At 46.6% G+C, this 25,182-nt stretch overlaps 1 protein-coding gene across 3 annotated transcripts in view; it reads right to left on the bottom strand.

Annotated features, from left to right (window-relative positions):
* The window catches only part of fam120b (family with sequence similarity 120 member B), a 173,985-nt gene that overhangs the window by 66,787 nt on the left and 82,016 nt on the right, over positions 1-25,182 (bottom strand). For all 3 annotated transcript variants that reach the window (XM_073051611.1, XM_073051610.1, XM_073051613.1), the window contains 3 exons: positions 24,844-24,957; positions 23,364-23,539; positions 22,672-22,764 (listed from right to left, as the gene is read on the bottom strand). In XM_073051611.1, the coding sequence (XP_072907712.1) occupies positions 22,672-22,764; positions 23,364-23,539; positions 24,844-24,957 (383 nt within the window). The remainder of the gene's footprint in view (positions 1-22,671; positions 22,765-23,363; positions 23,540-24,843; positions 24,958-25,182) is intronic.

Below are 25,182 nucleotides of genomic sequence, written 5' to 3' on the forward strand. Positions count from 1 at the left end.
GGCAGACCACTAGTCACCAACCTCCATGCAGAATATGACCTGTCTACAATCACTCTTTGCCTTATGCAGGCAAGCCAATTCTGGATCCACAAAGCAAGGTCCCCTTGGATCCCATATCTCCTTACTTTCTCAATAAGCCTTGCATGGGATACCTTATCAAATGCCTTGCTGAAATTCATATACATCTACTGCTCTACCTTCATCATTGTGTTTAGTCACATCCTCAAAAAATTCAATCAGGCTCGTAAGGCACGACCTGCCCTTGACAAAGCCATGCTGACTATTCCTAATCATATTATGCCTCTCCAAATGTTCATAACTCCTGCCTCTCAGGATCTTCTCCATCATCTTACTAACCACTGAACTAAGATTCACTGGTCTATAATTTCATGGACTTTCTCTACTTCAGTTCTTGAATAAGAGAACAACATCCGCAACCCTCCAATCCTCTGGAACCTCTCGTGTCCCCATTGATGATGCAAAGATCATTGCCAGAGGCTCAGCAATCTCCTCCTTCACTTCCCACAGTAGCCTGGGGTATATCTCGCCCGGTCCTGGTGACTAATCCAACTTGATGCCTTCCAAAAGCTCCAGCACATCCTCTTTCTTAATATCTATATGTTCAAGCTTTCAGTCCACTGTAAGTCATCCCTACAATCACCAAAGTTCTTTTCTGTAGTGAATACTGAAGCAAAGTATTCATTAAGTACCTCCTCTATCTCCTCCAATTCCATACATGTTTTTCCACTGTCACACTTGATTAGTCCTAATCTCTCACGTCTTATCCTCTTGCTCTTCACATACCTCTGGAATGCCATGGGGTTTCCCTTAATCCTGTCCGCCAAGGCCTTCTCATGGCCCCTTCTGGCTCTCATAATTTCATTCTTAAGCTCCTTTCTGCTAGCCTTATAATCTTCTAGATCTCTGTCATTACCTAGTTTTCTGAACCTTTTGGAAGCTTTTCTTTTCATCTTGACTAGATTTTCAACAGCTTTTGTACACTGTGGTTCCTGTACCCTACCATCGTTGCCCTGTCTCATTGGAACGTAACTATGCAGAACACCACACAAATATCCCCTGAACATTTGCCACAATTCTGCCGCACATTTCCCTGAGAATATCCGTTACCAATTTATAAAGCTCCTGCCTGAGAGCTTCATATTTCCCCTTACTTCAATTAAATGCTTTCCTAACCTGTCTGTTCCTTTCCCTTTCCAATGCTATGGTAAAGAAGATAGAATTGTGATCAGTATCTCCAAAATGCTCTCCCACTGACAGACCTGACACCTGACTAGGTTCATTTCCCAATCCTGAACATACCTAACAAACTCCACCCCATCTAAACCCCTTGCTCTTGGAAGATGCCAATCAGTATTGGGGAAATTAAAATCTCTTACCACAACCACCCTGTTACTATTGCAGCTTTCCAGAATCTGTCTCCCTATCTGCTCCTCGACGACCCTGTTACTATTGGGTGGTCTACAAAAAACACCCAGTAGAGTTATTTGCCCCTTCCTGTTCCTAACTTCCACCTACAGGGAGTCAGTAGACAATCCCTCCATGGTATCCGCCTTTTCTGCAGCCATGACATTCTCTGATCAGCAGTGGCACACCCCCACCTCTTTTGCCTCCCTCCCTGTCCTTTCTGAAACATCTAAAGCCTGGCACTCTAAGTAGCCATTCATGCCCCTGAGCCATCCAAGTCTCTGTAATGGCCACCATGTGGCGACCCACTTTCTGCACAGGCAAACCGGCTCACAGATAGCCAGCGCGCGGGGAGAGACTTTGGTAATGCACCTCTGACATCATTTCTGCCCGGACACAAGCCCTGCTTCATGTTTGAGCAAACATTCCCAGAGCAACTGCCCGAGGACATACATCTGCTGCTGGCCGACGCAGATTTCAGCGACCTCCGGAAGGTGGCGGCCCGGGCAGACGTGCTGTGGAAAGCCAAGAGGGAGAGCGTGGCATCCGTCGGTCAGATTACCAGGCCACGCGCCCAACAGTGGACCAGACCAGGACCGGCAGGGGATGCACACAACACAGAGGTAGGAGTGAGGAGGCCAGTGAACAGTGGTGTTTCTACCACCAGCGGTGGGGCACAGAAGCCCGCCGTTGTCGCCCGCCCTGCAAGGGCCAGGGCCAGGGCCAGCTGCCACTAATGACAATGGCGGCTGGCCACCAGGACAGCCTCTTGTACGTCTGGGACAAACAGTCGAGATGCCGCTTCTTGGTCGACACCGGAGCAGAAATCAGCGTCTTGCCCCTGATGGGGTATGACATCCACAACAGGAAGCCAGGACCCACCCTGAGGGCTGCAAACGGCAGCACGATACAGACCTATGGCACCCGCACAGTGCAGCTGCAGTTCTGCACCTGCCGGTTCACATGGGGCTTCACACTGGCCGCGGTGGCCCAACCACTCCTGGGGGCGGACTTCTTGCGAGCTCACAGCCTGCTGGTCGACTTGCAAGGGAAAAGACTGGTACATGCCGAGACTTTCCAGACGTTCTCCCTGGGTGAAGCCAAGTTGCCGGCCCCACACCTGGACTCCATCACGCTGTCGGACAACGAATTCACCAGAATCCTGGCGGACTTTCCATCAATTCTGGCACCGCAGTTCACAGCAGCCATGCCCAGACACAGGACACAGCACCACATCCCGACCAAGGGACCACCCCTCCATGCCCGCGCACGAAGGCTCCCCTCGGAAAAGTTCCGCCTGGCGAAGGAGGAGTTCAAGAGGATGGAGGAATTGGAGATCATACGGAGGTCCGACAGCCCATGGGCCTCCCCCCTGCACATGGTGCCCAAAGCAACAGGGGGCTGAAGACCATGCGGTGACTACTGCAGACTGAACGAGGCTACAACACCGGACTGCTACCCCGTGCCACACATACAGGACTTTGCAGCAAACCTGCACGGGGCAAGAATCTTTTCCAAAGTAGACCTCGTCCGGGGGTACCATCAAATCCTGGTGCACCTTGAAGACATCCCCAAAACAGCACTTATCACCCCGTTCGGCCTGTTCGAGTTCCTCCGAATGCCGTTCGGCCTGAAGAATGCCGCACAGACGTTCCAGCAGCTAATGGATGTGGTGGGATGCGACCTGGACTTTGCGTTCATCTATTTGGACAACATCCTTATAGCCAGCAGTAATCGTCAGGAGCATCTGTCCCACTTCTGCCAGCATGATTTCGGCCTCACGATCAACCCGGCCAAATGCCAGTTTGGTCTCGATACCATCGTCTTCCTGAGCCACAGGATTACCAAAGATGGGGCAACTTCTCTGCCCACCAAGGTAGACGCGATCTGCCACTTTGCCCGGCCCAACACGATCAAAGGCCTGCAGGAGTTCATTGGTATAGTGAACTTCTACCACCGTTTCCTCCCCTCAGCAGCCCGTATCATGCGCCCTTTGTACACCCAGATGTCGGGTAAAGGGAAGGACATTACTTGGGACGAGGAGGCCACGGCCGCTTTCGTTAAAGCCAAGGAAGCCTTGGCAGATGCCGCGATACTGGTGCACCCCAGAACGGACGTTCTGACCGCCCTCACAGTGGACGCGTCTGACACAGCAGTTGGTGGGGTGCTGGAGCAACTCATCGAGGGGCGCTGGCAACCCCTGGCGTTCTTCAGCAAGTAGCTAGGAACACCCGAACTCAAGTACAGTGCTTTCGACCGGGAGCTGTTGGCACTGTATCTGGCAATCCGGCATTTCAGGTACTTCTTAGTCACCGTGTTCACGGACCACAAACCGTTGACCTTCGCGTTCACGAAAGTATCCTATCCCTGGTTGGCTCGCCAGCAGCGACATCTGTCCTACATCTCCGAGTACACAATGGACATCCGGCATGTCTCGGGAAAGGACAACATCACACTCTCCAGACCAGCTGTCCAGGCCCTGTCCCTGGGGGTGGACTATGCAGCACTGGCGGAGGCACAGCAGGCAGACGACGAGATGCCCAGCTACAGGACCACAGTCTCCAATTTGCAGCTGCAAGACTTTCTCATAGGACCAGGTGAGAGGACCCTCCTGTGCGACGTGGCTACCGGCCAACCTGGTTTTCGACTCCATACACGGTTTGGCGCACCCATCTATCAGGACAACTGTCCAGCTGGTCTCCAGCAAGTTCACCTGGCACGGACTTCGCAAGCAGGTCAGTGAATGGGCCAGAATGTGCGCGCAGTGCCAAACAGCCAAGGTGCAGCGGTACACTAAAGCCCCAACGCAGCAGTTCGAACCCACCCACCAGAGGTTCGACCACATTCATGTGGATATCGTGGGCCCCCTACCAGCGTCCCAAGGAGCGTGGTACCTCCTAACTATGGTAGACCGGTTCACGAGGTGGCCAGAGGCGGTCCCGCTCACCAACACATCTGTTGATTCCTGCGCCTGAGCACTGATTGCAACCTGGGTAGCACGCTTCAGGGTACCGGCCCACATTACCTCCGACAGAGGCGCCCAGTTCACCTCCAGCCTGTGGTCGGCTGTGGCCAGCCTGTTGGGAACGCAGCTACACCACACAACTGCCTACCACCCACAGTCGAACAGACTAGTGGAACGCTTCCACCGTCACTTGAAGTCAGCTCTCATGGCCCGCCTGAGAGGACCTAACTGGGTGGACGAGCTTCCCTAGGTCCTGCTTGGAATTCGCACAGCGCCCAAAGAAGATCTGCACACCTCGTCGGCTGAGTTGATGTACGGTGCACCCCTGGTCGTCCCAGGGGAGTTCATACCAGCCCCAAGAGGGCAAGAGGAAGAACCCGCAGCAGTCCTGGACAGACTATGCGAAAGGCTCGGCAACCTGGCCCCCGTACCGACTTCACAGCACGGATGGACCCTGACCCATGTACCCAAAGACCTACAGAACTGTAAGTTTGTGTTTGTGCGAAGGGGTGGACACCGGGCACCGCTACAGTGGCCATACGAGGGGCCGTTCAAGGTGATCAACAACAACGGGTCCACGTACGATCTGGACATTGGGGGGAAAGAGGAGGTTTTCACGGTGGACTAACTCAAACCAGCCCATGTGGACTTGGCGCAGCCGGTCGAGGTTCAGGCACCGCGGCACAGAGGCAGACCTCCCAAACAGCAGAGGCTGATCCAGACTGTGGACATTGTGGGGTGTATCGCTGGTTCTGGGGGGGGGGGTTATGTGGCGACCCACTTTCTTTGCAGGCGAACCGGCTCACAGGTAGCCAGCGCGCGGGGAGAGACTTTGGTAATGCACCTCTGACGTTATTTCCGCCTGGAGAGGGCGGGCACTAGGGATTAAATGCCAGCACCCTGAAGTTTGAATAAACTAGTCTCGAAACGACTTACTGACTGCGTGTTGTTATTTCAGCACTGTGTGTAGCACATCCCTACAACCACATCATATCTCCAAGTACTGATCCATGCTCTAAGCCCATCCACTTTGTTCATGATGCTTCTTGCATTAAAATAGACACATCTCAAACCATCAGTCTGAGCGTGTCCCTTCTCTCTCACCTGCCTATCCTCCCTCTCACACTGTCTACAAGCTTTCTCGATTTGTGAGTGAACTACCCCTTCCTCTGTCTCATCAGTTTGGTTCCCACCTCCCAGCGTTTCTAGTTTAAACTCTCCCCAATAGCCTTAGCAAACTTCTCTGCCAAGATATTGGTCCCCTTCAGATTCAAGTGCAACCTGTCCTTTTTGTACACGTCACACCAGCCCCAAAAGAGTTCCCAATGATCCATAAATCTGAATCCCTGCCCTTGAATTTAGTTAAGAAGAAAAAGGAAATATATGTAAAGTTTTAGAAGTTAGGATCAAATGATGCACCAGAGGTGTATAAAGAAGCCAGAAAATAGGAAAGCCAGGAGGGGCCATGAAAAATCGTTAGCAAGTAGGATTAAGGTGCGTCCCAAGGCATACATACATTAAGACCAACTAGGGATAGGGTGGGACCAATCGAGGATAAAGGCGGCAACATTAGTTTGAATGCTGAGATTGTGAGCAAGGTACTTAATGAGTACCTTGCTTCAGTATTTATCAAGGAGAAGGATACGGAGGACCAGAAGGAGGAAGTGTTGGACCTCCTAATGAGTATTAAGTGGATAAATTCCCAGGGCCGGATAGGATTTACCCCAAGTTATTGAAGGAGGCAAGAGATGAGATTTCCAGGCTCTTGACCAGTATCTTTGCGTCCACTCTAGCTACAGGCCAGGTCCCAGAGGGCTGGTGAGTGGTTAATGTTACACATTTATTTAAGAAAGGAATAAGGGAAAATCCTGGGAACTATAAACCATTGAGGTCCCATCTGGAGTATTGCATACAGTTTTGGTTGCCCCACAATAGGAAGGATGTTGAGGTTTTCGAGAGGGTGCAGAAGAGGTTTACCACGATGTCGCCTAGTTTAGAGGGCATGTGCTATCACAAGCGGCTGGATAAACGGGTTGTTTTCTCTGGAGTGCTGGAGGCTGAGGGGAGATCTGATAGAGGTTTACAAAGTTATGAGAGGCAGAGATAGAGTGGACAGAGAGTATGTGTTTACCAGGGTTGAAATGTCTAATACCAGAGGAAATGAAATGGGATAGGTTTAAGGGGGAAGTGAGGGGTAAGTGTTTTTACTCCGAGTGGGAGATGCCTGGAATGCACTGCCTGATATGGTCATAGAGGCAAATACATTAGAGGCTTTTAAGAGATGTTTGGATAGGCACATGAATGAAGATGGAGGGATACGGACATTGTGTAGGTAGAAGGGATTAATTTTTTGGGTGTTTTTGATTTGCTTTTTAACTGGTTTGGCACAACATTGCAAGCCGAATGGCCTGTTCCTGTGCTGTACTGTTCTGTGTTCCTAGTGATCACATGGGTTTCCTCTGGGTGCTCCTGTTTTCTCCATACTCCAAAGATGTAGGTTAATTGGTCAGTGTGGGCCAGAAGGATCTGTACCACACTGCATCTCTAAATAACAAAAGTAAACCCTGTTGGATTTCTGACATGAAGAAAACTATTGACCTAGAAGTGTGAGCTCTGTTTCTCTTCACTAGTGCTGAGTGACCTGAGAATTTCTAATATTTTCCATTTTTATTTCAGATTTCCACTAGATGCATCTGTAACTCATTTTACAAACAGCATTGAAATTTATTTCTTCTGGAAGCACATTCATTTCCCCTCTCTCCATAAGTTACTAGTCTTTCAGTTGCTACAGCTGTAACCTTCTCCCTTTTCCAGTCTCCATTCCTAGAATCTCCCTGTCTGCATCCACATTTGTACACATAAGACATAGGAGCAGAACTAGGCCATTCGACCCATTGAGTCTACTCCACCATTTCATCACGGCTGATTTATTATCCCTCTCAACCCCATTCTCCTGCCTTCTTCCCGTAATCTTTAACACCCTGATTAAGAACCTATCAACCTCTGCTTTATATATACCCAATGACTCGGTTCCACAGCTGCCTGTGGCCAATGAATTCCAGATTCACCTTTATTCTTCTTCTTCGGCTGTCCATCGATTTCGATGTTGACTGAGGCCTGGGCAAGGTTGTATGGAAGACCGGCAGTTGCACATGCTGTAAGTTTCCCCTCTCCATACCACCAAGGTTGTCCAAAGGAAGGACACTAGGCTGATACAGCTTGGCACCCGTGTCGTTGCAGAGCAATGTATGGTTAACTGCCTTGCTCAAGGACACAACATGCTGCCTCAGCTGAGGCTCGAACTAGCGACCTTCAGATCACTAGACCAACGCCTTAGCCACTTGGCCACGCGCCAGATTCACCACCCTCTGGCTAAAGAAATTCATCCTTCTAAAGGGACGTCCTTCTAGTCTCTGGTCCTAGAGTTCCCCACTAAAGGAAACATATTCTCCACATCCATTCTCTACCTCGTTCAATAGGTTTCAATGAGATCCATATAACCATATAAGAATTACAGCACGGAAACAGGCCATCTCGGCCCTTCTAGTCCATGCTGAACGCTTCCTCTCACCTAATCCCACTGACCCGCATTCAGCCCATAATCCTCCATTCCTTTCCTGTCCATATACATATCCAATTTTGCTTTAAATGACAATACCGAACCTGCCTCTACCACTTCTACTGGAAGCTCATTCCACACAGAAAAAGCCTATCAACGTCAACTCTATCTATCCCCTTCATAATTTTAAATACCTCTATCAAGTCCTCCGTCAACCTTCTACACTCCAAAGAATAAAGACCTAACTTGTTCAATCTTTCCCTGTAACTTAGGTGCTGAAACCCAAGTAACATTCTAGTAAATATTCTCTGTACTCCACTTTGTTGACATCTTTCCTATAATTCGGTGACCATAATTCCTATAACTCCCCTCCTCTCATTCTTCTAAATGCCAGCGAGTACAGCCCCAGAGCCAAACACACATCATACGCTTATTCCCAAGATCATTCCCATGAACCTCCTCTGATGACTTTCTTCACACCTGTATGTTTGCTTGTAACTTAATCATTTCCCTCAGCACTTCAGTTCCTTCCTATCGCCTGCACACAACTTATATGACTGCTTACCACCCACCTCCTCCATATATGCTTGTGCTGAAGTCACACCTGTGTATTTCTTCTTCTTCAGCTCTTTACCTTCCTACCTATCACTTCAACCTGCCCTCTGCTGCCCACCTACCTTCCCCCGAACTGTCCTTACCTACCACCTGCCAGCTTGTTTCCCTTCCCTCACCCCACCTTCTTATTCTGGCTTCTTTCCCCCTTCCTTTACATAGATGCTGCCTGACCTGCTGAATTCCTCCAGCATTTTGTGTGTGCTACTCTGGATGTTTGTGCCTCTGCGACTCTCCTACATCTCCAGCTGTGTCAGTCCCTTTGTCTCTCCCTGATGTACACACATACCGCTGTAATGTGTCAGTCCTTATCAGCCCCCTCTTCCTACACCCTAGAAAGCACACAAGCTCACTATGAGCAAATGTACCAGTTGGAAACAATGGTCCACCTTCAGCATAAGGATGACTGAACAGATGCAAACTGGCGGCAGATGTGAAACATTTTTGTGCTGCTGCATTCCAGACCACGTGCAACAATAGCCCGCCAACCACCAGTCCCCCCCGCCCCCCACAGGACCCAACAGGTGCTCAGGACCGGTGGCAGATGACAGGCAGGTGCACAGACCGCTCCCAGTTTGCTGCAGGCTGGGCCCTCCCTCAGACAGCACCTGCCGCTACAGACACCGGTCAGTTCCAAAGAGCAATCTGATACCGTCTCAGGATTGACTGTCAGCCTCACCACGCTGCACAAGACTCCTCAGACATTCAGCGGGTGCTGAACTAGTAATAGTGTCAAACTGCTTTGCAGATTAGCTGTTTTAAGATGACTGGTGGTGCGAGGGGGAGGGTTTTTTTTTACAGGTACTAACAATAACAAGCTCTGGTGCACCCAGATCTGTCGTGCCCCTGTCAGATTTTAATGAGAACCTTTTCCCCCAAACAGCATGATGTCCTCATTATAAATTACCCACTCTAGCACGATGGAATGTGCTCAGTTCAAATGAAGGATTGCACGGGGCAAATGTTACTAATGAAAGGCTTTGCTTTTGCTTAAATTGGAGTGGGGGATGGGGGAGTAAAATCTACATTTCCAATTCTAAAATGAGTCAGATCAACCACTTTAGGATTGAAAGATAGGGAATGGCAGTTACATAAGGCTGAACCCTCACACAAGCTGACTAACATATTTCACTGGCAGGTTCAATACTACATTCTGCTATTTTGCTGCTGTATTTGGTATGTGTGATGGATGCACAGTGTTCTCTGTTCATCTGTCCTCACCCTAACAACAAGAATCCTCTGGAGGCAGGCACTCCACATGTCATATTAAGTTGTGTGTGCTATAGTGATTGCCCCATAACAAACCATGCTAATAAAGCTGAAGTCAAAGCTCAGCTGCCTATAACAGAAAAGGCACTCATTGTTGAAAGCTTCAGAAGAGCCTGGCGTGTGCCTTGCAAGTTCCTGATAATTAACCACTTTTTGTAGTTACACCTTAAAACAGCTTGTTCACATCTTTCAGTTAACCTTTTCTTCTCTGCTGATTCCCTGGCTCATACACTTCCAAAAAGGGACTTTTAGGAGACTCTTAGATAGGCACATGGGTAATAGAAAAATAAGGGGCTAGGCAGGAGGGAAGGGGTAGATTGATCTTGGAGTAAGTTAAAAGGTCAGCACAACATTATGGGCTGAAGGGCCTGTACTGTGCTGTACTCTTTGATGCTGTAAAATATTGGATAGAGCCAGAACATTGATGTTCTTCCAGCAGCTGCACCACTTCATAGAACAATTCAAGTTTATCCACCACATAGGAGGCCATTTGATGCATTAAGTGTCTGCTGGTTGTAAAACACTACACAGTTCTGATAAGGGTCTCAGCTCAAAACATCAACTGTTTGTTCCTTTCCATGGATGCTGCCAGACCCGAGCTCCCCCAGAACACACACACATGTGTGTGTCTGTGTCATCCTGTCTAATTCCACTTCTCCACTCTTGTTCAGAAGCCTTGTAGGCTCACCTAAGTGCTTCCAAATAGAGTAAGAATTTTTTGCCTCTGTTACCTCTAAGCAGTGAGTTCCAGGCACATCTTCCTGCTAAAAAGAAAAATCCTCCTTAGATCCTTCAATCAGAGGCGGATTATAAACACAAGAGGTTCTGCAGATGCTGCAAATCTTGAGTTACTTACATAAAATGCTGGAGCAACTCAGCAAAAGTTTGGCAGCATCTATGGAGGGGAGTAAAGGATCTCGGCCTGAAACATCTACTTGCTGAGTCAGGCATCTATGAAATATGAGTATTCACTCAACTTCACTTGCCCCATCATTAAAATGTCCCCACAACCTATGGACTCACTTCCAAGGACTCTTAATGTCATGTTCTTGATATTTATTTATTATTATTACTTTTTTGTTTTTGCACAGTTTGTTGTCTTTTGCACACTGGTTGAACTCCCAAGTTGGTGCAGCTTTTCACAGATTCTATTATGGTTATTATTCTATTATGCATATATTGAGTATGCCCACAAGAAAACAAACCTTAGGGTTGTATATAGTGACATATATGCACTTTGATAATAAATTTACTTTGAACTTTGAGTTCCCCCAGTAAATTCAGATTAGGGTTTTAGACCTTAAGACACAGGAGCAGAATTAGGCTATTCAGCTCATTGAGTCTGCTCCTCCATTCCATCATGCCTGATTTATTATCCTTTTCAACCCCATTCTCCAGCCTTCTCCCTGTAACCTTTGTTGTCCTGACTAATCAAGAACCTATCAACCTTTGCTTTAAATATACCCAATGACTTGACCTCCACAGTGTCCATGGCAATGAATTCCACAGAGGCACCACCCACTGGCTAAAGAAATTCTTCTTCATCTGTTCATTGTCCATTTACAACAGAGTGCAATAAAATTTCTTATTCACGTGAAGAAACCATACAACGACTTTTCCACTGAGGGAAACAGTGGGGCTCTCCATTATTTCATACAAAAATATGCATACCACAGAATCTAACTGACTTATCAAGCTTTATTAAAAGTATTTGGTGAAGTGGTGGGTTAAGTTTGTGAAGATTATGACGTATCTGGATTGAAACCAGCTCAATTATTTTGGGTAACTGTAGGTATCGTAGATTGTCCAGGATGGAACAGGTTAACAATCCGACAGGAGGCAGCTCCTGCGTTTTCAGAATTCCACTAACAGTACCTTACCTAATGATTAGCAATGACAGCTGAAGCATGGCTCATTGACTCAAACACGACTAACCACAAAGGCACTTAGAAAGTGTGCTGAATGAGTGCTTGCAACCATATGACTGATTTGCAAAGCATCCATACATTCTGCAATACTCTTTTGTTACTTGTTACACCATATATATTCCCAGTGAATCCCAAATGAGGGGGACTCCAAATGTTAATGCCCCATGCGGCTGAGTCATTGGGCATTTTTAAAGCAAAAGTTGATGGGCTCTTGATTAGTGAGCTAATGAGGAGAAGGCAGGAAAACGGGGTCGAGAGGGATAATAAATCAGCCATGATGGAATAACAAAGCAGACTCGATGAGCTGAATGGCCTAATTCTGCTCCAATGCCTAATGGTGCAAAAGGAGACCTCTCTGCCGCTCCCTGCCATTTCTTTTAAAGAACAATTTCATTGGTTGCCCCACCCTGCTCTGTCCCAAGTCTGTCCTCAGGTTAGGTCTGCTGCAACAGCCTGTAACCTCACTGGCAACGACAAATATTCTTGCAAGTAACAGATATGCTACACATGTCCATTTACCTTCTGCCTCACCTCCATTCCGAGCCTAAACAGCCCTTCCAGGTGAGGCAATACGTTATCTGCGAATTTGTTGGGGGCCACCTACTGCATTCAGTGCTCCCAATGTGGCCTCCTCTCCACTGGTGAGACCTTTGAGGGGCGTTCTCTTTTTCAAGTACCTCCGCTCCACACGCCAATAACGGGATTTCCTGGTGGCTAACCATTTTAATTTCTATTCTTGATTACAGTTCCGACATGTTAGTCCATACCCTCTACTTTTGCCACGAAGACGCCACTCTCAGGTGGAGGAGCAACATCTTATACTTTGTCTGGGCAGCCTCCAACCTGACGCCATGAATATCGATTTCTCCTTCAGGTAACTTTTTTCCCCCCACTTCTCTCTTCTCTTATCGCTTCTCCTCACCTGCCTATCATCTCTCTCCGGTGCCCTTCCTTCTTCCCTATTTCCATGTTCCACGTTTGTCTCCTATCAGATTTAATCTTCTCCAGCCCTTTACCTTTCCCTCCCACCTGTCACCTTCTAGCTAGTCCTCCTTACTCTCCATCCCACCTTCTTATTCTGGAGTTTTCCACTCTCCTTTCCAGTCCTGATGAAGGGTCTTGGCCTGAAATGTTGACTGTTTATTCATTTCCATAGATGCTGTCTGGCCTTCGAGTTCTTCCAGCATTTTGGATGTGTTGCTCAAGATAAATTATAAGTACTTTCCATTTTACCTTTAATTGTTTTCTTGTGATGTATGCAGGTCAAACTGTTGTCCACCTTATAACTTACAGACAAGGTGATCGTACAATGCTGTAAATTGTATTTCTATTGGTGATTAAAAAGACAAAAACATCCTCAAACACAAGAAAATCTGCAGATGCTGGAAATCAAAGCAACACACACACAGAGTGCTGGAGGAACTCAGCAGGTCAGGCAGCATCGATGGAAGAGTAAACAGTTGACGTTTCAGACCAAGGCCTTTCATCAGGACTGGAAAAAAAGATGAGAAGTCAGAGTAAGAAGGCGGTGGGGAGAGAAGGAAGTAGTACAAGGTAGTAGGTGATAGGTGAAAATGGGGTAAAGAAAGCTGAGAAGTTGATTGGTGAAAAAGATAAAGGACTGGAGAAGGTGGAACCTGATAGGAGAGGACAGAGCACCATAGAAGAAAGGGAAAGGTGAGGAGCACCAGAGGGAGTCAATGGACTGATAAGTAGATAAGGTGAGAGGGGGACATGGAATGGGGAATGGTGAAGGAAAGGAGAGGGCCCATTACAGAAGTTGAAGAAATCGATGTTCATGCCATCAGGCTGGAGGCTACCCAAACGGAATATGAGGTGTTGCTCCTCCAACCTGAAAGTGGCCTCAAGGCCATGGATAGACCCATCCGAATGGGAATGCGAAGTAGAATTGAAATGACTGGAGGTGCTCAGAGAAGTGGTCTCCCCATCTATGCCGGGTCTCACTGATGCACAGGAGTCCACATAAGAAGCACCAGATACAATCGATGACCCCAACAGACTCACAGGTGAAGTGATGCCTCACCTGGAAGGCCTGAATGGTAGTGAAGGAGGTGGTGTAGGGTCAGGTGTGACACTTGTTCCACTTGCAGGATAAGTACCAGAAGGAAGATCATTAGGGAGGGATGAATAGACAAGGGAGTCGCATAGGAGCAATCCCTGTGGAAGGCTGAATATCGGGTGGGGAGTGGTGGGAAAGATGTGCTTGGTGGCTGGATCCTGTTGGAGATGGCAGAAGTTATGGAGAATTATGTGCTGGACGCAGAGTCTAGTGGGATGATGAGGTCAGGAGGAACCCTATCCCTGGTGTCTCTGCTGGAGGGCGGGGTGAAGGTAGACACATGTGAAATGGAAGAGATGTGGGTGAGAGCAACGTTGATAGTGGAGGAAGGAAAGCCCCTTTCTTTGAAGGAGACCCTTCGTCAGGGTCTTGGCCCGAAACATTGACAAAGCTTCTCCCTATAGATGCTGCCTGGCCTGCTGTGTTCCACCAGCATTTTGTGTGTGTGTTGCTTGAATTTCCAGCATCTACAGATTTCCTCGTGTTTGCAGGTAAATTTGAGGGCAGGGTGGAAGTTGAAGGCAAAGTTGATTAAGTTAACAAGCTCAGCATGGGTGCAGGAGGCAGCACCAATGCAGTTAACAATGTTGCGTAGGAAGAGTTGAGGAGCAATACCAGTGTAGGCTTGGAACACGGACTGTTCCATGTAGCCGACAACAGGCAGGCATAGCTGGGACCCTTGCAAGTGTCCATGGCTACACCTTTAGTTTGAAGGAAGTGGGAAGGAGAAGCTATTGAGGATGAGGACCAGTTTCACTGATGGAGGAGAGTGGTGGTGGAGGGAAACTAGTTGGATCTGGTGTCCAGAAGAGGAGAGCTTTAGGACCCTCCTGATGGGGAACGGAGGTGTATAGGGACTGGACATGGGGGACAGAGGTGCATCGGCACTAGATATGGGAGACGGAGGTGTATTTGGACTGGATATAGGGGAATGGAGGTGTACAGGAAATTTGAAGTCATTTAAAAGATCCAGAGCATATGAAGTATCACGGATCTAAATAAGAAGGGACTGAAACGGGGAGGGATTAACCTGAATCTAGGTATGAAGATACAAGTTCAGTGGGGCAAGAACAAGCAGAAACAATGAATCTACCTGGACAAACAAGAGGAAAATCTGCAGATGTTGGAAATCCAGGCAACACACACAAAATGCTGGAGAAACTCAGCAGGCCAGGCAGCATCTGTGGAAAAGGGTCTAATGCTGGGTATCAGCCCAAAACGTCGACTCTACTCTTTTCCATAGATGTTACCAGGCCTGCTGAGTTCCTCCAGAATTTTGTTTTGTGGTCTACCTGGATCTTGGGTAGGAGGTACAAAACAGGAGGCACGGTGAAGGGAAATATGAGGTTGGTGGTAGTGGATGGGAGATCCTCAGAGTCGATAAGGTCGATGATGGTGTGGGAGACAAGGGCCTGGTACCCTTGTTCAAGGGGTAAGTACGAGGAGGTGTCTGAGAGTTGTCACCTGACTTCAGTAAGATAGAGGTCAGTCCGCCAAACTATAACAATCACCCCTTAACTGTGGGCTTGATGGTGAGGTTACAATTACAGTGGAGTGCAGTGTGTTTGTCGGGTTCCACGGCGAAGGTTTGAGTCCCATGTATATTCACTGGCCACTTTATTAGAACATAAAACACAGAAATCTACAGAACATTACAGGTCCTTCAGCCCACATTGTTGTGCCAATCATGTAACCTACACTAGAAACCACCTTGAATTTTCCTACTGCATAGCCCTCTATTTTTCTAAGCTCCATGAACCTATCTAAGAGTCTCTTAAAAGATCCAATTGTATCTGCCTCTATCACTGTCGCTGGCAGTGCATTCCATGCACCCACCACTCTCTGTATGAAAAACTTACCTCTGACATCCCCCTTGTACCTACTTCTAAGGACCTTAAAACTGTGCCCCCTCGTGTTAGCCATTTGCAACCCTTCAATCCTCTGATAATTCTCCCATCCCTATTAATAATGCAAAGATCATCGCCAGAGGCTCAGCAACTCCTCCCTTGCTTCCCACAGTAGCCTGGGGTATAGCTTGTCCGAACCCAGTGACTCATCTAACTTAATGCTTTTAAGCCCTGGGAAAAAGTCTCTGGCTATCCACATGATCAATGCCTCTCATCATCTTATACACCTTTATCATATCACCTCTCATCTTCTGTTGCTCCACGGAGAAAAGGATAAGTTCACTCAACCTATTCTCATAAGACATGCTCTCGAATCTAGGCAACGTTCTTGTAAATCTCCTCTGCACTCTTTGTATACTACCCACATCCTTCCTGTAGTGAGGTGGCCAGAACTGAAAACAGTTCTCAAAGTGGGGTCTAAGGTCTTATATAGCTGTAACATTACATCACAGCTCTTGAACTCAATCCCATGGCTGATGAAAGCCAACACACCGTACGCCTTAACAACATTGTCAACCTGTGAAGTAACTTTGGGTGTCCTATGAACAAGGACTCCAAGATCTCGCTGATCCTCCACAGTGCCAAGAGTCTTACCATTAATATTATATTGTGTCTTCAAATATGACCTACCAAAATGAACCACTTCACTCTTATCTGGGTTGAACATCTGCCACTTCTCAGCCCAGTTCTGCATCCTATCAATGTCCCGCTGTAACTTCTGACAACCCTCCAGACTATCCACAACACCCCTAACTTTTGTGTCATCAGCAAACTTACTAACCCACCCTTCTACTTTCTCATCCAGATCATTTATAAAAATCACAAAGAGGAGAGGTCCCAGAACAGATTTCTGAGGCATACCGCTGGTCACCGACCTCCATGCAGAATATGACCCGTGTACAACCACTCTTTGCCTTCTGTGGTCAAGCCAGTTCCGGATCCACAAAGCAAGGTCTTGGATCCCATGCCTCCTTACTTTCTGAATGAGCCTTGCATGGGGAACCTTTACTGAAATCCATACACATTACATCCACTGCTCTGCCTTCATCGATGTGGTTTATTACATCCTCAAAGCATTCAATCAGGCTCAAAAGGCATGACCTACCCTTGACAAAGCCATACTGACTATCCCTATTCAGATTGTGTCTCTCCAAATGCTCATAAATCTTGCCTCTCAGGATCTTCTCCAACACCTTGCCCACCACTGAAGTAAGACTCACTGGTCTATAATTTCCTGGGTTATCGCTACTCCCTTTCGTGAACAAGAGAACAACATTTGCAACCCTCCAATCCTCCGGAACCTCTCCCATCCCTATTGACGATGCAAAGATCATCGCCAGAGGCTCAGCAATCTGCTCCCTTGCCTCCCACAGTAGCTTGGGGTGCATCTCATCCGGTCCCAGAGACTTAGCCAATTTGATGCTTTCCAAAAGTTCCAGCACATCCTCTTTCTTAAAGTCTATATGGTCAAGCATTTCAGTCCACTGTAAGCCATCCCCAAAATTGTCAAGGTCCTTTACCCTGGTGAACACTGAAGCAAAGTATTCATTAAGTACCTCCACTACCTCTTCTGACTCCATGTACACATTTCCACTATCACACCTGATTGGTCCTATTCTCACACGGCTCATCCTCTTGCTCTTCACATTCTTGTAGAATGCCCTGGGATTCTCCTTAATCCTGCTCACCAAGGCGTTCTCATGACCCCATCTAGTTCTCCTAATTTAATTCTCGAGTTCCTTCCTGCCAACCTTGTAATTTTCTAGAGTTCTACCAGTACGTAGTTTCTTGAAACTTTCGTACGCTTTTCTTTTCCTCTTAATTAGATTTTCTACATCATTTGTACAACATGGTTCTTTTACCCTACCATCCATTTCCTGCCTCAATGGAACATACCTATGCAGAATGCCATGCCAATGTTCCTTGAACATTTGCCACATTCCTGCCATGCATTTCCCTGACAGCATCTGCTCCCAAGTTTCTGCCTAACAGCATTATATCTCCCCCTACCATAATCAAATGCTTTCCCAAACTGTCTGCTCCTATCCCTAAAGGAGATAGAATTGTGATCACTACCTCTAAAATGCTCTCCTACCGAGAGATCTGACACCTGACCAGGTTCATTTCCCAATACCAGATCAAGTACAACCTCACCTTTAGTTGGCTTATCTACATATTGTATCAGAAAACCTTCCTGAACACACCTAACGAACTCCACCCCATCTTAACCCCTTGATCTAAGGAGATACCAGTCAATATTAGGGAAGTTAAAACCACCCATCATGACAACGCTGATATTACTGCACCATTTCAGAATCTGTCTCCCTATCTGCTCCTCAATGTTTCTGTTACTCTTGGGTGGTCTATAAAAACACCCAGTAGAGTTTTTGTCTCCTTTCTGTTTCTGACTTCCACCCACACTGACTCAGTAGACAATCCCTCCATGACTTCCTCCTTTCCTGCAGCCGTGATACTATTCCTGATCAGCAATGACATTCCCCACATCTTTTGCCTCCCTCCCTGTCCTTTCTGAAACATCTGAAGCCTGGCACACTCATCAGCCATTCCTGCTCGAGACATCCAAGTCTCTGTAATGACAACATCGTAGTTCCACGTATTGATCCACACTCTAAGTTCATCCGCCTTGTTTATGATACTCCTTGCATTAAAATAGACACATCTCAAACCATCTGGCTGAGACCTTCTTTGCTCTATCATCTGCTTGTCCTTCCTCCCAAACTCCCTATAAGCTGTCTCTATTTGTGCATCAACCTCCTCATCCTCTGCCTCTGCACTTCCGTTCCCACCCCCCCGAAAATCTAGCTTAAATTCCTCCCCAACAGCATTAGTAACCTCCCTCCCAAGATAGTGGTTCCCCTCCAGTTCAGGTGCAACCTGTCCCATTTGTACAGGTCACCTCTTCCCCAGAAAAGGTTCCAAAGCCACTCATTCATCTGCTCTATCTTCCAGCTCTGACCTTCCCTAGTAATTTGCACCGGGAGTAATCTGGGGATTACCACCCTGGAGGTTCTGCTCTTCAGCCTCGTTTCTAACTACCTAAACTTACTGCACAGGACATCTACCCCTCTCCTACTTATGTCATTGGTACCAACATGTGCCACAACCTCCAGCTGCTCACCCTCCCCTTCAAGAATATTCCACAACTGATTGGAGACATCTGGGACCCTAACACCCGGGGGACAACACACTATCCTGGCGTTTCTTTTGCTGCCGCAGAATCTCCTATCTGTCCCCCTAACTACTGAGTCCCCTATGACTATTACTCTGCTTGACTTCACCCTAACCTTGTGAGGCTCAGAGTCAACCACAGTGTTATTGGTCTGGCGGCTGCTGCTGCCTTGCCCAGACAGGTCATCCCCCTCATCAGTATCCAAAGGGGTATACCTGTTACTGAGGGGAATGGCCACAGGGGGATTCTGGACTGACTTCTCTCTCCCTTTACCTCTCTCTGTGTTCACCCATCTACTCACTGAATTCTGCACTCTGGGTGCAACCACCTGCTCAAAAGTCGTATCTATCAATTGTTCATCCTCCCGCATGATCCTTAGTTCATCCAGCTCCAGCTCCTTAATGCGGTCTTTCAGGAGCTGGAGTTGGATGAACTTCCCGCAGGTGTAGTCATCAGGGAGACCATCAGGTTCCATGAATTCCCACATCCTACAGGAGCATTCCACTGCCATATCAGCCATCCTGCCTGCACTGTACAGTGGGCAACCAAGACCAAATCAGCAATAACAAGAGGAAAATCCTACCCTTCTTATCTGCTTCTTTGGCCTCAGCCTCTTTTCGTTGAAGCTTCTCGAGTCAAAGCCTCCAAGTTCTCACTCTGACTCCAGCCCCACTCCGACAATGGCCACTCTGCTAGAACCTATCTTTTATGGTTTAAGAAATACGCTCTTCTGCACACCATTGTTGTAACAAGTGGTTATTTGAGTTACTATCACCTTCCTGTCAGCTTGAACCAGTTTCGCCTTTCTCCTCTGATCTCTCTCATTAACAAGACATTTTTGCTCACTGGATTATTTTTTGTTTATAACTCCATTCTCTGTTAACTCCAGAGATGGTTATGCTGAAAACCCCAGGGATCAGCAGCTTCTGAGCCATTCAAACCACCCTGTCTGGCACCATCAGTCATTTCACATTCAAAGTCACTTAAATCACATTTCCTCCCCATTCTGATGTTTGGTCTGAACAAGAACTTAACCTCTTATCCATGTTTGTATGCTTGTATGGTAGATTTTCAACAGACCAAACCAAAATGAAGACAAAAGAGCATTCAAGACAAGTTAGGGAAATGACGATAGAGAAGCTCAAATCTGAGGAAGGGTACAAGACCGTCTCAAAGGCACTGAACATTTCTCAGAGCTCAGTGTAGACCATTGTGAAACCACAGCCAAACTGTCAGGTTGCCCCTCTAAACTCAGCTGTCAGAGAAGAACAGTATGGTAACAGTATGGGTGGCACAGAGTGTAGTGGTTAGCAAAATGCTTTACAATACAGGCGACCCACAATCTCTAAGACCTTACACAAAAAAGATATTTATGGAAGAGTGGCAAGGAAGGAGACCAGGCTAAAAAAAAAAAGAATATCCTTGCCCAGAAAAATTTTGCAATGTGTCAATTAGAAAATACTGTAAAGATGGGTGAGAAGGTCTTGTGGTCAGATGAGACTAAGGTGGAACCTTTTGGCCTCATCACTAAGCCGTACATGTAGTGTAAAACTAATACTGTACATCAGCCAGGTAACACCATCCCTACTGTAAAGTATGGTGGAGGTAGCATCATGTTAACTGGATGTTTTTCAGCAGCAGGGATTGGAAATCCTGGATAAAGCCTGCTAGCCTCTGCCAGAAAACTTAAACTAGTGAGGAAGTTTGTTTTTAAATAGGACAACGACCAAAAGCACACAGCCAGACTAACCATAGTGGCTTCAAATGAAGAAAATTAATGTCCTTGAGTGGCCCAGTCAGAGTCCTGACCTTAACCCTGGCAAGACCTCAAGATTGCTGTCCACTGCCACTTCTCAACAAACTTGGCACAGCTTGAGCAATTTTGCAAGGAGGAATGGGCAAGTCTTGTTCCATCACATTGTACAAAGCTAATAGAGACTCATCCAAAAAGACTATTGATTGTAATGTGTTGGTGCGTGGCCAAGCTGTTTGTTTAGTGATCTGAAGGTCGCTAGTTCGAGCCTTGACTGAGGCTCTGTGTGTGTGTCCTTGAGCAAGGCACTTAACCACACTTTGCTGTGCGACGACACCGGTGCCAAGCTGTATGGGTCCTAATGCCCTTCCCTTGGACAACATCGGTGACGTGGAGAGGGGAGACTTGCAGCTTGGGCAACTGCCTGTCTTCCATAAAAAAAAACCTTGCCCAGGCTTGCGTCCTGAAAACTTTCCAAGGCACAAATCCATGGTCTATCGAGACTAACGGAGGCCTACTAGCCTGAGCAAAGGGGGATGATTACTTTTGAACTGCTGATATTTCAGCTGATGATTACTTTTGAACTTTTAGTTTATTGTGTTTTGGGGTTCGCTGTGAAACATATGATTCTGTGAAGCATGTGATTCATAAGTAAAAACTCTCAGTTAAATTGATTAATATCCTTGGTTGTAATAGTCAGTTACGTGAACAAAGGGTTGGGGCTGAATACTTTTACAAGTCATTGTATTCTGCATCTCTCACCCAGCTGTAGCCCCCCATTTCCCTCCTATCCATGTGCCTAATCTAATAGAAAACCTACAGCACAATACAGGCCCTTCGGCCTACAAAGCTATGCCGAACATGTCCTTACCTTAGAAATTACTAGGCTTACCCATAGCCCTCTGTTTTACTAAGCTCCATGTACCTATCTAAAAGTCTCTTAAAAGACCCTATCATATCCACCTTCACCACCGTTGCCAGCAGCCCATTCTACGCACTCACCACTCTCTGAGTAAAAACTTATCCCTGACATCTCCTCTGTACCTATTCCCCAGCACCTTAAACCTGTGTCCTCTTGTGACAACCATTTCAGCTCTGGGGAAAAGCCTCTGACTATCCACACGATCAATCTCCGTCTCATCCTCTGTCGCTCCAAGGAGAAAAGGCCAAGTTCACTCAACCTATTCTCATAAGGCATGCTCCCCAATCCAGGCAACATCCTTGTAAATCTCCTCTGCACCCTTTCTATAGTTTCCACATCCTTCCTGTAGTGAGGCGACCAGAACTGAGCACAGTACTCTAAGTGGGGTCTGACCAGGGTCCTATATAGCTGCAACATTACATCTTTGCTCCTAAATTCAATTCCACAATTGATGAAGGCCAATACACCGTATGCCTTCTTAACCACAGAGTCAACCTGCGCAGATGCTTTGAGTGTCCCAAGGACTCGGACCCCAAGATCCGACACTGAAATCAATCCCGCATCCACGACTTCTGCAGGAAGCTCATTCCACATTCTCACCATCCTCTGAGTGAAATAGCTCCCTCTCATGTTCCCCTTAAACATTTCACCTTTCACCCTTAACCCATGACCTTGAATTCTAGATGGACTTGGGTCTCATTTGCATGAGGCGGGAATGGGTCTGTAGTGAAACTCCCTGCAAATGGAAGGATGGCAGCTGTCAGTATCATTCATGCCAAATATTTAAAAGACTTGTACTAATTGAGTTTAAACAGTTTAACATGCACTTGGAGTTTTCAAATCGTTAAACTAACCCACTGAATTCTGGTACAATCTGCTTTTGTCACAGGTAAGCAAGCACTCCGTGAAACTGTAGTTTTGCTTTGGATCCTAGTTTACTTCTATAAATGGAATATTAATTACAGAGATCAATTTATTCAGTAGATGGTAACACAGATTGTGTGTGCTAAAAACTAGGAAAGGTGAAGTGAGAATTATCAGGGACATGTAACATCACGTACCTGTATCTGACTGAGCTGGTCAGCTGACTTGTCTTGAATACATAGCATCTGGGCCAAATATGCATTCAGGTCCTCCAGAGATAATGTGCTTACCTGAAACAAGCAATGTGATACATTTAAAACACTGGAATCACTGTAGACCATTTCCAACCTACCATAAGATCATACTGAATTTTGAAATCATTCTGTGGGTATACTTTCCTATGGGTGTCCTGCACATAATTTCCTCTAGACTATCCAGTTACAATCTGCACAACCTCTGACCTCTCTCTCATTAACAAAGCATTTTCACCGACAGAACTGCAAGATCCATTGTTTTCACACCATTCTTCATAAACTCTAGAGACTGTTGAGGGTGAAAATCTCAAAAACCCACCCTGTCTGGCACTAGCAATCATTCCATGATCAAAGTCACTTAGATCACATTGTTTCCTTATTCTGATGTTTGGTCTGAACAACTGAACTGTTTGACCATGTTTGCATGCTTTCATGCATTGAGTTGCTGCTCCATGATGGCTGATTAGATATTTGCATGCACCTGATAAAGTGGCGACCGAGAATACTTTCACTGAATGAACAAGAAAGACTCCCTCATTATTGGTGGCAAACATATTATCATAATGATGCCATGAAAACCTGGTGGTTTTGATGGCATTATTACCATGACTGAAACAAGCATTGCTTCTCCTCACCTGCAGTGTGATATAGGCGAGCAGGCAGCAAACGGCAGCAACTGTGGGATCTTCCAGATGTTGAAATTCCTCAATACAATCCTGTATGCCAAAGCACGCGAGAAATGTGCGGTAGCGCAATTCCTCAACCACTGATCCTTCTGTTAGCCACAAGGTGTGTAGATCTGGAATTCCTCCTGCAAACAAAGGATTGATTTATTATTGGAGATATTAAAACTGGAATGACGACATTTCAAGATCTAGTGAAGGGCCTCGGCCCAAAACATTGACTGTTTATTCCCTTCCATCAATGCCGTCTGACTTCTTGATTTACTGCAGTATTTTGTGTGTTCCTATTAAAACTAAAATTATTTGCTTTCATTGAGGAGAACTGCTCCAGTCGCTGCAGTTGATGCTAGTATCCTGCATTCCCAAGATAACGAACATCCAGGAGCGCTGGAGATGTTACAAATCCCTCATTTAATGCCGAAGTAAAAGGTGTTATGACCCCAGCCCCCTCCTTGGTGAGAATCGCAAGAGAGAGAGAGCAGCCTTAAGGTTTGGAATGTGGTCTGGCCTCTCAGCCAGACAAAAGCCACGGACATGGCCATTGTCTTTGGAGACACCTTTGTGGAATAAGGGACTGGACTACGTGCAAACCCTCAGGGCAACGTGGGCTGGGTGATGGGGAAAGATTGCCTCACCCCCCCACCCTGATTGACATCTACAACCCTGACAGTCCAGATAAAAGGTGGGCTGCCGAGGCGGGGCCTCAGATGCACCAAGGAGACACACGAAGAAGACACGATAGCGCTTCCCGTCAGAGCGGGAAGCCATTTTGAAGGAAGCCACGTGCGTTAGATTCGGGATCGGGAGTCTGTGGCTAAAACCAAAGGAAAACCGTTTTAACTAACAACAGGGATTTGCTTCGCAAAGACGACGGGCAAGTGTTCCTTCTTTCTCACCACTCTCTCTCTCCAACACATGAAATGCCAGTGGTTCCCAAAACGGGAAAGCCTGCAGATTTTGAGTGACTCTTATATTCCATTGGACTTAGTATTATCCCCTAGACAACGATAGAGCTTATTTCTGATTGATTATTACTATATCTGTGCTTTAGATTGAGTTTTGACGACGTATATGATCTGAATGTTTTGTATTAACCATACGTTTGTGCCCCTTTATAAATAAAAAACGTTTGAAAATAGTACCATCAGACTTCAGCGGACCTCTCTATCTTTGCTGGTAAGTCACCCGGTTACTGGGAACGTAACAAAGGTTTACCAATTATCTGTCTCAATGGTGTTTAGAAGTTCTTATCTGGGTGCAGCCTGGGAGCCAGATTTCCTGCAAGAGTCATTCCAATTCAAAGATACTGAATTGTTTGTACAATGCAACAATATCACACTGGAGACATAAAAGGTGCTATGGATTAAGCCCTTTCACTTTTTTTCCTGCTACATATGTCAAAACACAGCAAGACAAAAAAGACTGGAAGTACCTGGTAGTTCTGGTGGTAGAGCTGGCACAAGATCTGGCTGCTGAAGCAGGTTACCTGGATATACAAACCATTCCTTTATGGTACGGCATGATGTGGCAGAATTAGGCTGGGCATCTGGACATAAGGAATTTCAAACAGGATTACCAGATGAACAGGATATCTCTTTTTAGCTAATTTACAAAACATTAAAATCATAGAGCTTTTCAGAATGATAAGAGCTCGTCTAATTCTCACGGGCCTGTGTTGTCTTCCCCTGACAATGAATCCATAGCATCTAATTCTCAAGTCAGTGTATTTTAACAATACCTATTCTAAACATCATAGAATTAGATAGCATTG

The sequence above is a fragment of the Hemitrygon akajei genome, chromosome 7, assembly GCF_048418815.1.
Source record: "Hemitrygon akajei chromosome 7, sHemAka1.3, whole genome shotgun sequence".
Lineage (NCBI taxonomy): Eukaryota > Metazoa > Chordata > Chondrichthyes > Myliobatiformes > Dasyatidae > Hemitrygon > Hemitrygon akajei.